The sequence below is a fragment of the Impatiens glandulifera genome, chromosome 3 (genome assembly GCF_907164915.1).
Source record: "Impatiens glandulifera chromosome 3, dImpGla2.1, whole genome shotgun sequence".
Classification (NCBI taxonomy): Eukaryota; Viridiplantae; Streptophyta; class Magnoliopsida; order Ericales; family Balsaminaceae; genus Impatiens; species Impatiens glandulifera.
This window is the reverse complement of record NC_061864.1, coordinates 13,963,712-13,977,955: the sequence shown is the minus strand read 5'-3', so window position 1 is coordinate 13,977,955 and position 14,244 is coordinate 13,963,712. Positions and strand designations below refer to the sequence as shown.

Here is a 14,244-nt window from a genome sequence, read left to right as displayed (position 1 = left end):
TAAAATAATTTTCTGTATTATAAACCAGAAATAAAAGGCACGCCAGTAGCCGGTAACCACGCGGCGCCGGCAATCAAATTAGCGACGGTAAATCTCTTTGCCACGTTATCATCAGTAATTTTATGATAACCGGTCCAATTGACCCGTTTTGTAGTAGATGAACCCGGTCCAAAGTTCTTATATTCCCCATAATAACAACTACTTTGAGCAAAATTTGTATTGCCCCAAGCCAACCACCCGCCCGGATTCACCAACGTATCAAAATAAGTCTTTAGAAAAACCGTTCTCGAATATTGTTGCCAGGGTCGACCCAAATACGTGCCCACGGACCCTATCGATGTTTTGAATTCCGGGGCTGCCATGACCCGACTATTGTGGATTGAGATGCCCGTGTTTTGATTCGGGTCGCCACGTCCTTGTGCGGTTATCACGTTTGATTGGCCGCTTAGAGGCTTTCTAGCGTAGATATTGCAGTTTTGGAAAACAACGGCTGCATTACCAAAGATGAAATCTATTGTGCCGTAGATGTAACACAATTTGTAGAATTGTCGTTGGGCCATGGCGAAAACTGTGTCTTGGTAACCTTCGAATCCGCATGCGTAGAAGACTGAGAGATCGGAAGATGATCGGAGGGCCACAGCTTGTGCACCCTTTGGTCCTGCCGTATTTCGAAATGTAATGCCACGGGCAATGAATCCTGCCGCTTCTACGCCTGTTTATGATCAGATATGAGTTTTTAAATTTTGTGTTTTGTAATTGTTACAATTCTAATAATTTTTTATAATTGGAAGAATAATATAAGTGATTTTTTTATAATATGTGATTGAAATAAAAGTTTGCCATTAAAAAAATGATTGAACAAATAAAATCATTTCACTAGATTATATATATTTGAGATAAAGTGAAAACTCATAACTCAGTGTTACATAAGAACTAATGTCCTTAAAGCTTTGATCGTATCTAAAATGATGCAACATATACATTTTCAGAGGAAAACAAAAAAAAAAATTAATAAAATATGTTATTCTCACTGTTTTAATAGTTAACATGTATTCACTAAATTTACAAAGAGAGGAACTAACTAACCTATTTCTTAATTTTACTCTAAACTATTATATATCATTTTAAAAAGGGTAAAAAAATAAAATAAATATAAAATACATATATATGCCCATGAATATCCAACCTTTTGGGTCTGCTCAAGGTGATATGTTTGAAATTTCACACTCTAAACCATTTACAAAAATAATAAATAAAATTACAAAAAAAAAATAAGAATCGTGATTTTTTATTAAAAGAAAGAGTAAGAAATTAAGTCAAAAGTATAATTAATTAACCTAAGACCCTAAATTAAATTGCAAGCAAGCAATAGCTTGAATAGGAACATAACTAAGAAATAATTAATCAAAGTCAAAAGTAATTAACTTTAATAATACCCTTCTTTCATATTTATATGCGTACACTAATTACTTCAATTGATTAAATAATTAAAGAAATAACAATTAAGAGATCCTTAAATTAATTCATAATTAACGAATATTAATTAAATTAATTTCATGCATGAGCTAGGTCAACTTACCAAAGGTGGCAGAACTATAGGTTGTGTATCCTCCCTTAACACTTCTACTTCCGGTGATAATCGTATACCTTAAACCATCACCAACTAATGTGATCTTACCCATTAGACTTGTGATATCCACATTCTCTTTATACACACCTCTTTTCACGTAAACAATCACTCGTTTACTCCCGACTCTCTTCGAAACTGCGTAGTTTATTCCCTTCTGAACCGATGTGAACTTCCCCGATCCATCTTTAGCCACAACCACGATGGCTTGGGAAGCCAGTGCCGCGTCTTGTAACATCTTCCTCTTATTTTTCGACACCCAACTTGGAAATTCCCCGTCGACGACGTCGTCGTTAGGAGTTTCTTGTTTGTCAAGAAAGCCCCCGTTTATGGACAAACTATTGCTGATAAGCTCTGTTACGTTACTAGATGCCACATCGGAGAATAGAGTCGATGACACCTTTAGTTCCCTAGAACCGGTTTTACATACTTGGAGGTTCGTTAAGGCCGTGCTTAGCCATGTTTGAGCGTCGAAATCTGTGATGCTTCCGTTTGTGTTGAGGCCCGAGAATGTGCTACTGAGTTGTGAAATGGTGTTGTTTACAAGGCGTTGACAATCGAGCCATGCAGCCTTTGCACGTTTGCTTAAATTATTATTGTACTTTTGAGCATTCACATAGGTTGAGAGTGCTTGTTCCATCGCGACCTTGACCGCCATGTTCCTAAACTCTTCTCGACGCTTTGGGTTGTAACCGTGGGGTCCGCCCATGAAAACCCGACAAGGTTTAGGGTGGGGAGTGGTGCTGCACCAACTGTTGATGTCGCCGTTTGTAGTAGGAACGTCAACACCAATCACGAAAGAGATCGAACATGAAGAAGATAGAATATAGACCAAGAATAGGTCAAGCCAGCTTCTCTTTGGGGCCATTTTGTGTAAAAAAAAGTAGTTGAATATTATGGCCTAGATTGTAAAATAATAGGACGCCCTAGAGATGAAAGGGTCTTGTTTATATAGTGGGGAATGGAGATGGATTGATAAAGTGGTATGACAGTTGGGTCATTTGAAAGGTTTAAGAAAATTGAATGATTAAGTAAGACATTAATTTGAATGCAAGTTTTGCATGGGAAGACTAAATAATATATATATTAGATATTAATGATCATTGGGTAATGCAATATTTCTCTTTTTGGTTTGATGTTGTGACATATATGCAAACATTTCTAGGTCTACTCAATAGAGATTAATTAATATTAATCGCATCTCAAGTAATCACACATCTCTATATAACGGTGACAATTAACATATATTAATTTAATTCAGTAGTTCAAGTGAAAAAAATGATTAGTAAGGAATTAAAAATCTCTCGTTCGATTTTCACTTAAAACGTCTTAAAATAAAGTAAATATCATTACTGTAGGAATTTAATTTTGTAATTTTTTTTGAAGGATAAATTTCTTTTAAAATTTAAAATACAGAATCAACAACACAAAATTATAGTGACTAAAAATCAAGTAAAAAGGAATGCAATAAGGGCTTTATATTTCCTTTTAAGAATTTTTTTTTATCAAATGTTATGTCATTATTTCAAACTAGCATGTATCCCGTGCATTTGCACGAGTAATAATATAAATAATCGTGAAAAAAATATTACGGTAAAAATTTTATGGGTGGGTCAACCCACAATCCGACCCAAATATCCATTTACTCTCACATATATCCAAATTAACCACAGCTCTCGACCCGGCAATCCGGACACTTTAAAAATTAAACATCATTATATATATATAGATTAGTTAGTTAAAAAGTTGAACTTATATTGTTAAAATATCACGCGTTTATCAAATTTTGGGTTGAATTAAAATATAAAGTGTTATTAGCCTAGTTGGTTAAAAGGTTGTACTTGTTTTGTTAGATTGTAAGATTGAACCATACCTATAGCATTTTTAATTTTATTTTTAGCCGTTTTAAGTTTATGGGCGGGTCAACCCACAATCCGACCCAAGTATCCATTTACTCTCACATATATCCAAATTAACTACAGCTCTCGACCCGGCAATCCTGACACTTTAAAAATTAAGCATCATTATATATAAACAATTTTTAAATATTGTATATTGTAATACCTATAAATTTTATATTAATATAAAAAATAAATTTAAAACTCCTATAAAATATGAAAAATAAATAAAATTAGAATTGATATTTTATATTTAATTGTGTTTATTAATTAGTGTTCGGATGAGATAGAGACGGGTGGATCTCGGACGGATAGAGTCGGGCTGGATGAGACACAAGTATGATCCACCATATCCGATTAAAATTGTCATTCCTAATAAGTAAAAACAACTTAAATGACATCCATACTAATTAAAAAATTGACATTCCGATTTAATAGTGTTCATTACATCATAAAAAAATAGAAAAAATAATTTTATAATTTCACACTAAAAAAAATATTTTGTAAATCTATTTTTCAACTTAAATAATAATATAAACAAAATATTAGTAACTTTTTTCATTATAAAATTTATAATATTTCTCTAAGTGAAAAGATGGAAAGTAAAAATGTTAAAAAAAAAGAATGACAACAATATCTGTATAGACATATTCTGCACAATTCTATCATATGTTTTACAATTTAATTTGTACCTTTATTATTTTATTGTTTATTGTGTGCCACTAATTTTATAATTTATTTTACAATTTTGTTTGTAATTTAGACTTAAATATATTTTTAATATTTATTATAACTCATTTTATAATTTATTTTTGTAATAATATGTACTTAAATACATTTTTTCAATCACAGGTAAAATATGTATAATTAGCATGTATCCCGTGCATTTGCACGAGTAATAATATAAAAAATCGTGAAAAAAATATTACGGTAAAAATTTTATGGGCGAGTCAATCTAAAATTCGACACAAGTATCCATTTATTCTCACATATATCCAAATTAACCACAGCTCTCGACCCGGCAATCCGGACACTTTAAAAATTAAGCATCATTATATATATGTAGATTAGTTAGTTAAAAATTTGAACTTATATTGTCAAAATGTCACGCGTTTATCAAATTTTAGGTTGAATTAAAAATATAAAGTGTTATTAGCCTAGTTGGTTAAAAGGTTGTACTTGTTTTGCTAGGTTGCAAGATCGAACCATACCTTAGCATTTTTAATTTTATTTTTAGTCGTTTTAAGTTTATGGGCGGGTAAACCCACAATCCGACCCATGTATCCATTTACTCTCACATATATCCAAATTAACCACAGTTTTCGATCCGACAATCCGGACATTTTAAAAATTAAGCATCATTATATATATATATATAGATTAGTTAGTTAGTTAAAAAGTTGAACTTATATTGTCAAAATGTCACGCGTTTATCAAATTTTGACTTGAATTAAAAATATAAAGTGTTATTAGCCTAGTTGGTTAAAATGTTGTACTTGTTTTGCTAGGTTGCAAGATCGAACCATACCTATAGCATTTTTAATTTTATTTTTAACCGTTTTAAGTTTATGGCGGGTCAACCCACAATCCGACCCAAATATCCATTTACTCTCACATATATCCAAATTAACCACAGCTCTCGACCCGGCAATTCGGACACTTTAAAAATTAAGCATCATTATATATATAAAAGGTTGTACATGTTTTGTTAGGTTGCAAGATCGAACCATACCTATAGCATTTTTAATTTTATTTTTAGCCGTTTTAAGTTTATGGGCGGGTTAACCCACAATTCGACCCAAGTATCCATTTACACTCACATATATCCAAATTAACCACAGCTCTCGACCCGGCAATCCGGACACTTTAAAAATTAAGCATCATTATATATAAACAATTTTTAAATATTGTATATTGTAATACCTATAAATTTTATATTAATATAAAAATAAACTTAAAACTCTTATAAAATATGAAAAATAAATAAAATTAAAATTGATATTTATATTTAATTGTGTTTATTAATTAGTGTTTGTATGAGATAGAGACGGGTGGATCTCGGACGGATAGAGTCGGGCTGGATGAGACACACAAATATGATCCACCATATCCGATTAAAATTGTCATTCCTAATAAATAAAAACAACTTAAATCACATCAATACTAATTAAAAAATTGACATTCCAATTTAATAGTGTTCATTACATCATAAAAAAAAAATCGAAAAAATAATTTTATAACTTCACACTAAAAAAAAAATATTTTGTAAATCTATTTTTCAATTTAAATAATAACATAAACAAAATATTAGTAACTTTTTTTCTTATAAAATTTATAATATTTCTTTAAGTGAAAAGACGCAAAGTAAAAGTAAAAATGTTAAAAAAGAATATTGACGAACTTTGCAATATCTGTATAGACATGTTCTGCAAAATCTTTAAATTAATTATTTATTTTGCAACTCATTCTTCTTGAAATTTATTGAAAAAATTATTAACAATTCTATCATATGTTTTACAATTTAATTTGTACCCTTATTATTTTATTGTTTTATTGTGTGCCACTAATTTTATAACTTATTTTACAATTTTGTTTGTAATTTAGACTTAATTATATTTTTAATATTTATTATAACTCATTTTATAATTTATTTTACAATTTTGTTTGTAATTTAGACTTAAATATATTTATAATATTTATTATAACTCAGTTTGTAATAATATGTACTTAAATACATTTTTACAATCACAGGTAAAATATGTATAACTAGCATGTATTCTGTGCATTTGTACGAGTAATAATATAAAAAATCGTGAAAAAAATATTACAGTAAAATTTTTATGGACGGGTCAACCCACAATCCGACCAAGTATCCATTTACTCTCATATATATCCAAATTAACCACCGCTCTCGACCCGGCAATCCGGACACTTTAAAAATTAAGTATCATTATATATATATAGATTAGTTAGTTAAAAAGTTGAACTTATATTGTCAAAATGTCACGCGTTTATCAAATTTTGGGTTGAATTAAAAATATAAAGTGTTATTAACCTAGTTGGTTAAAATGTTGTACTTGTTTTGTTAGGTTGCAAGATCGAACCATACCTATAGCATTTTTAATTTTATTTTTAACCGTTTTAAGTTTATGGGCGGGTCAACCCACAATCCGACTCAAGTATCCATTTACTCTCACATATATCCAAATTAACCACAGCTCTCGACCCGGCAATCCGGACACTTTAAAAATTAAGCATCATTATATATATAAAAGGTTGTACTTGTTTTGTTAGGTTGCAAGATCGAACCATGCCTATAGCATTTTTAATTTTATTTTTAGCCGTTTTAAGTTTTTGGGTGGGTCAACCCACAATCCGACCCAAGTATCCATTTACTCTCACATATATCCAAATTAACCACAGCTCTCGACCCGGAAATCCGGACACTTTAAAAATTAAGCATCATTATATATATATAGATTAATTAGTTAAAAAGTTGAACTTATATTCTTAAAATATCACGCGTTTATCATATTTTGGGTTAAATTTAAAATATAAAGTGTTATTAGCCCAGATTCTCAGTTTGTTAAAAGGTTATACTTGTTTTGTTAGGTTGCAATTTCGAACCATACCTATATCATTTTTAATTTTATTTTTAACCGTTTTAAGTTTATGAGCAGATCAACCCACAATCCGACCCAAGTATCCATTTACTCTCACATATATCCAAATTAAACACAGCTCTCCGGCAATCCGAACATTTTAAAAATTAAGCATAATTATATCTATCTATATATATATCATGGATGACTCATACATGCATATATGTGTAATAACTTGCTTAAACGGGAAATGCGGCATTAGAACAGCTCAACTAAATAAACACTAATCAAATATATCTATCTATATATATATGCGGTGGCTAACTTTCTTCCCAATTAAGCAATAATATTTAAGATGGCGGCTGAGTTAAAATAATATTTTTTCTAATAAAATGAAAAAATCTCATTTATCAAATTTAATTATGCCTATTTAGAAATTCAAGTGTCATGTATTTTAAAACAATGCATGTATATATGATCATGATATTTAAACATTGCAGTACAGATTACCAAGTCGAGAAATGTGGTTAATTTGGATATATATGAGAGTAAATTGATACTTGGGTCAAATTATGGGTTGACCTGTCCATAAACTTAAAACGGTTAAAAATAAAATTAAAAATATTATAGGTATGTTTCAAACTTACAATTTAATAAAAACAAGTTGAACCCTTTAACCAACTAGGCTAATAAGACTTTATATATTAAATTTAACACATAATCTAATGAACGTGGGACGTTATAATAATATAAGTTCAACTTTTTAACTAACTAATTAATATATATATATATATATATATAAATGATACTAATTTTGAAAGTGTTCGAATTGCCGGATCGAGTGGTTAATTTGGATATATATATAAAAGTAAATGGATATTTGGGTCAGATTATGGGTTGACCCGCCCATAAACTTAAAACGATTAAAAATGTTATATGTATGTTTTGAACTAGCAACCTAACAAAAAAAAGTTGAACCTCTTAACCAACTAAGCTAATAAAACTTTATATATTAAATTCAACATCAAATCTGATTACGTTGGACGTTATAATATATATATTTCAAAGTGTTCGAATTTTCGAGTCGAAAGTTGTGGTTAATTAGAATATATATGTGAGAGTAAATAAAAAATGTTATCACATTTTAACCGTAATGTTTTTTTTCTCGATTTTTATATCATTATTTATGTAAATGTACGGGCTACATGGACTACATGCTAGTTTAAATAAAAGCTATAAATTTATAGATTAGGTTATTTATTAAGTACATGAATTGGGCAATTTTAAGAAAGGTAAAATTAATGTTGAGGCCTAACTAAGTCAACTAGCCCGTTTGGAGAGCCCATTTTTTAGCTAGAGTAGACAAACTGACAAACCCATATGAGATAATTAAACCCTAGCAGCTACCTAAATCTGAGTAATTTCATTTGATTATGTGTTTGTGACATTTAACCCAAACAGATAGAGTATATTAATAATGTGCAGTTTGGAAAATTACTTTTTTTAACAAAAGAGAAACCTTACATTATTACAAAAGCTTCACACCTTTTTATATATATATATATATATATATATATATATATATATATATATATATATATATATATATATAACTTTTAAAACAACTTTGATATATAAGAACAAATTTTGAAATTGATATATATGTATCCAGCCTTATCTATATTAATAATTAATATATATAACAAATGGGAAATGCCTTGTAATATAATTAAGGTATCTATCCATATATATATATATCAGCAAGAACAACGGCTCCAAATGTGCAGCATTTGATGCAACACAAAGTCTATCCATGTGTTTCTTTTTTAACTTTAAATTCTTGCTCATAGCCTATCTATATATTTATCATTCTATCTAATAACTTAACATTTGTTGATCATTCCATATTCCATTACACAATAATATTAATGGTCAGATTTCACCCAAACTCGGAATAAAGCATAAATCACATTTTTTTACGATCAAAATATATGTTTGTAGATGTTGGAAACTAGTATATTATTTTTTGGATTAAAGGAGAACTAGCATAACACCCCACCGTCATGATCCCCGCTTAAACTCAAAGTACTTTCAGCCGTGACATTTTAGTCTCTTAAGTGGACCTCTTACCACTAGGCTACCTTGATTGGGGTAAGAAACTAGTATATTATTATAGTAGGCTGAAAGCTACTATAGTCATTATTTCTATTTCAACTTAAAACGTTATAAAAATAATATCCCCACAATTAGTGACTGTCTTAAGGTTTGAAATGCCCTAAACACTCTGGAAAAAAAATGTTAATTAAGTACATAATAGTTTGTATTATTATTAACAAACTATTATACTAGATATTTTTATTTTAGGTAAGATTTATTAAATATAATAGTTTGTACTATTATTAACAAAAATTACATAGTGTGGTCAAGATTCAAACTTTTTTCTTTCTTCTAGGCAGCTGCCTAACCGACTTAACCCTAGGACAGGTCATGCACACAATTTTATCACACATTTACACAGTTGTCTTTTGAGTTTTTTTAATTTTTGGTCACTATTTCAAATAATATTCTAACAACTAATTAAATGACTCAATGATTTTCTCAATAAAATCAAATAGATTCTATATTAGTATATAAAGAAATTAATTATGAAATATGAGGCACTTAAGAATCCACGTGAAACCGCGAGACATAAGGCATAGTGCATGTGTTTTAGTAATAGAATATACATATTAATTAATTAATTAATTACAATATATTCTAATCTCTAGTACCTATTATTGCCTATTGTCTTAATTATGCATGCATGTGACCTGATCTATCTATTTTTCTTATAATCTTCTCATTTCATTACTTTTCAATCCCAACCAACTAATATAACGTTGAAATTCCAAACAGGACTTCATCAGTTCAGAACTTAACACTATAAATATAACATATATAATCAATCTAATTAAACTTAAACAAACATATTACAAAACAGAGATGATGCACGCCAGAGTTTGGACTGTCCTAATCGTGACCATTCATTTATGTCTTCAAATCGCCGCATCACTTCCGACCAATCCCACCACCACCTACGAATTCATCGAAACCTCTTGCTCAAACACAACATACCCGGACCTCTGTCTCAACACTCTGTCTCCTTACGCCGACTCAATCGGTTCCGATAACTGGAAGCTCTGTACTGCCGCCCTCAACGCCACCATCTCCTCCTCACGTGTCGTCGCCTCCACAATCTCCAAAATTGCCCGAAAAAAGGGTATCTCCAAAATGGAGGCGGCCATAGTGGCTGATTGCATAGAGAACATCCGGGATTCCATCGACGAGATGAAGCAGTCACTTAAGGCCATAAACAGAATTAAAAACAGAAAAGATAGGGCCTTTCAGATGGATAACATCAAGACCTGGATGAGCGCCGCCATCACTGACGACGGTACGTGCACCGATGGCTTCGCTGGAACCAAAATGTCCAACGCCGTCAAGGCTAAGATCGGGAGATGTGTCGTTAATATTGGAAGGCTAACTAGTAATGCATTGTCTCTCATAAATCATCTTGAGTATTATTAAAAATTTATCAACTTATGGCTATTTAGTGTTGATTTTCTCCTTTTAAGCATGTTAAAGTGTTTTTATTGAGTATAAACCACCCTAAATTTGAGTAGTAAGGACTACAAGTTCAATAAAATCGATATTTCTAAACCAAGTTTTTGTTTTGTATGTGAATAAAACACTTATTATTATAGAGGCCACTAAGCTGTCAACTTGGAAACTAATTAAGACCCATTAATTAGTAAATGGGAATGGAAGAAATCGATCTATGGTTTAACAGCTAGTTGATTAATCAAGGCTAAAGCGTTACTAGTCGTTTGCTGCGCATCCACGATCCGGTTCATAATCTGAGCCTTGAGTACTGCCCCCCGGTTCAGTACTACCCAATCTGAAAGCCCATCCAAGCAACTGGTCTGATCGGTCAGAGCAGCGCTAACCCAAGTCTGCACATTACTAATGCTCCACAAATACTCCTGAGTGGTCAAGACCTTGCTAGCCATCAGCTTGAGCTCAAGTCTTGATTGCTTGATTCGGTCCATGCTGTCGCTCATCTGGCCTGAGCAATCCTTAAGGACATTATTAATGTACTCATTGCCCTTCAATCCCTTTGACTTGGTTAGCTTTGTTGCTAATCGTTTAGCTGTTTGAGCCCGAGAAAGGCCCACCCGTAAGGCGGTTTGGGCTAATTCACGGGGATTTTGTTTGACTGTGGCTGTGTAGGGAGAGAGGGTGCGCTCGCATAGGGTGGGATATTGAGTTACTTTGCATGAGGCTTTGATAAAGCTGCTAGATGAGGTACTCTTAGACTCTACTATGGTACTGGTAAGACTAAGGAGAAAAAAACAGATGAAAACTAATGGATTTTTGGCCATTGTTGATATTGGCTATGGAGATAGAAGAAGAAAATATACATGTACACTTAAACTATTAGTCCCATTTATATACTTTTTTTTGGGTATAATTTCCTAACTTTTGTAAAATGGGTTTGGTAAATAAGCAATTTGGGGGAGTGGAAATTGCACTTATAAAGGCTAAAAGTAAAGTAGTGGTAATGAACTTCCAATAATGGTTTAGGATTTGGGGAGTTGACCTGATATTATATGGAAAAGTAATATCAAATAAGCCCACTCAACTTGTACAAAATGTTAAACTAGTTTATGTTTTTTTTTTTTTTTGTCACTCAATAGTTGGTGGTGATCTTAAGTTATTTTCACAATTCAGATAATTTGTAGTTGATTTCCACATGGATACCCACTTATAGGTACCTTCTCATGATTTGTTGTAGTTTATCGTTATTATTTTGAACTTGTATATAAATATCTAATTATTATCTTTGGGGTTGTCCATTTATTCTTCATTTTTGGGATAAGTTTTATACATCCATGATTTTCTTAATTTTTCAAGAGAATAGATTGTTATTAAAGATGTTGCTCTCGTCAAAGCAAAGGGTAAATACTTCTCTTCAAATGTTTTAAGTGTTGGTTTGCTAATATTGTTTATCACATTTGGATAGAACGTAATGCGAGAGTTTTTCTAGAGTTTGAAATGATATTGAACAAGTTTGGAGGGATATCATTTTTTTATGGAAACTCATTTATTCGAACGTGGAGGCAAATTTCTACTTGTGAAAGAAATTGATTGATTTGTCAAAGATGAAGCATTGCTAACGAGGAAGTCACTAGTTTAAATACTTTTAAAATGCCTTCATTTTCATGTAATTGTAGTTGTTGTTTGTTTATTGTCATTTATGTCGCTTAACATTAAGGCAAAAGTTTGTTTTGCCAAACTCAGGTAGGTTTTCTTTCCTTTGGGATTTTAAAAATAACTAATCATCCATTGTCATGAACCTCAACTTATTTTTTTTTTCCCTTCATTTTTCAAATTATACTTATTATCGGGCATCTAAATCATTTGGTTGTTTAGATATTATATCAAAATTATGTCCATGTGTACCTATGTAACTCAAGAATAAAATCTACTTGCAATAAAGTTTCTTGTAAGTGGCACTAGACTATTTGAACCAGCCAAAAGTACACTAAATTACTTGAGCATTTAGTTGATATTAACTTTTTTTTTTGTCGTAGATTGGAGATTGAATTGGAGATGGAAAGAAAAGTCAGAATTTTTTTTATCGAACGATTCCCAACACTTAGTGTCACGGGCTCAGTCTTTTCACTGACGATCCGTGCGGCACTAGTTACGATCTTCGCAAGAACGAGTAACTAGTCAGCCTTACTCGACGCAACACTCGGCGTTTAATAAAATTGACACAAGAATTCTAGAGAGAGAAAGTAACTCTTACAAAGAATAATATATTACTCGAATACTTGGTGATTTACAATGCAATACTTCACAGGTATTTATAGAACTAGCTATTACATTGATTGTGCACTAATTTAGGGATTCCTTATAATTATCAATCAAGGACATTCCTAATTAAGGACATTCCTTTTATACGTCAATTAGTGATGCACTAATCAAAGAATTCCTTTTAACTCTCAATTAGGTGCGCTAATCAAGTACCTTCCTTCCAGCTTCCTTCCAGTCTAGAATCTTCCTTGGGTTGGGCTTAAGAGGGCTCAAGCCTCCTCCTCTTCTTGGGCCAGGAGGATTGGGCCGTGACATTCTCCTTAAGCCTCCTCTTCCTGGGCCAGGAAGATTGGGCTGTGACATTCTCCCCCACTCAATCTGGCGACGTCCTCGTCGCTTCCTCCTTGTAGGCTTGGATGATGTCTCCACATGAGATAAAAGTTTTGAGCGACGTGCTGGCTTTCTAACCCGTTTCTTCTCTAAGAAAAGACCTTCGTATTGCCTCACAAGCCCCTTATGAATTTTGGAAAATTGTCTCTCTTGATGGAGGAGAAGTTTTATTATCACTCGGTTTCCTCCGAACTCCAAGTGTCTTCTCTTCTTTTCCTCCCATTTCTTCATTCTTTTGGCGGTCTTGGCTATTTCGCACTTCTCTTTCTTGAATGGAAACTCCTCTGGTTGCCTCTTCAATTCCTCCAATTTGGATGGTTTAGTACATTTGACTAACTCTTCTCTGATATCCACCTCTCTCTTATGGTGGAGTTTCTCTGATACTCTAGCGGGCATTACATCGTGACCTTTCTCTAGTACAATTGTAACTTCTGGATGTATCTTCTCTTTAGACGCAATTTTCTCATCTTCTTTCCCAGCGACAAAAGATGATGAGTAGGTGTCCTCCGCACCTTTTGAGAGTTGCATGGCAGATAGGTGCCTAGTTTCTCTCTTGCCCTCTCTTGTTAAAGGTATTGTGCGAGTATTACCCTGCTCTAGAATGTACATCATATTGGCAGAAGGGAGTAGGATGGCATTTACCTTGTCAAGGAATTCTATGCCGAGAACCATTTTGTAGTCATCCATGTCGATAATGGAGAAATCCAGAAGGCCGGTCCACTCCCCCAAGTTGATCTTCACATTACGAGCAACTCCATAAGTCGCACTTGGTGCCGAGTTGACTGCTTTAAGCCACCCTTTCTCTTTAGTATACTTAATCCCCAGTCTTCCCGCCTCCTTTACCTCTAAAAAATTGTTGTTGGCTCCC

At 32.2% G+C, this 14,244-nt stretch overlaps 3 protein-coding genes across 3 annotated transcripts; 1 reads left to right on the top strand and 2 right to left on the bottom strand.

Moving 5' to 3' along the window:
- Positions 1 to 17: 17 nt before the first annotated feature.
- LOC124932692 (probable pectinesterase/pectinesterase inhibitor 33) lies at positions 18 to 2,406 on the bottom strand. Its single transcript, XM_047473360.1, has 2 exons — positions 1,580 to 2,406; positions 18 to 712 (listed from the first exon to the last, which is right to left on the bottom strand). Exons 1-2 carry the CDS (start codon positions 2,334 to 2,336, stop codon positions 18 to 20), a joined length of 1,452 nt encoding a protein of 483 aa, XP_047329316.1. The 5' UTR covers positions 2,337 to 2,406.
- A 7,666-nt stretch (positions 2,407 to 10,072) lies between these two features.
- LOC124931808 (21 kDa protein-like) lies at positions 10,073 to 10,796 on the top strand. The gene has a single exon (XM_047472368.1). The coding sequence runs from the start codon at positions 10,110 to 10,112 to the stop codon at positions 10,692 to 10,694; it is 585 nt and encodes a 194-aa protein (XP_047328324.1). The 5' UTR covers positions 10,073 to 10,109; the 3' UTR covers positions 10,695 to 10,796.
- Positions 10,797 to 10,823: 27 nt separating this feature from the next.
- On the bottom strand, positions 10,824 to 11,830 carry LOC124931807 (pectinesterase inhibitor 9-like). The gene has a single exon (XM_047472367.1). The coding sequence runs from the start codon at positions 11,546 to 11,548 to the stop codon at positions 10,943 to 10,945; it is 606 nt and encodes a 201-aa protein (XP_047328323.1). The 5' UTR covers positions 11,549 to 11,830; the 3' UTR covers positions 10,824 to 10,942.
- Between the last annotated feature and the right edge of the window lie 2,414 nt (positions 11,831 to 14,244).

Coding starts and splice junctions, on each gene's coding strand:
- LOC124932692 (XM_047473360.1), bottom strand. CDS start 2,336: ATGGGCGGACCCCACGGTTACAACCCAAAGCGTCGAGAAGAGTTTAGG. Junction 713..1,579: donor CTATAGTTCTGCCACCTTTG/GTAAGTTGACCT, acceptor GATCATAAACAG/GCGTAGAAGCGGCAGGATTC.
- LOC124931808 (XM_047472368.1), top strand. CDS start 10,110: ATGATGCACGCCAGAGTTTGGACTGTCCTAATCGTGACCATTCATTTA.
- LOC124931807 (XM_047472367.1), bottom strand. CDS start 11,548: ATGGCCAAAAATCCATTAGTTTTCATCTGTTTTTTTCTCCTTAGTCTT.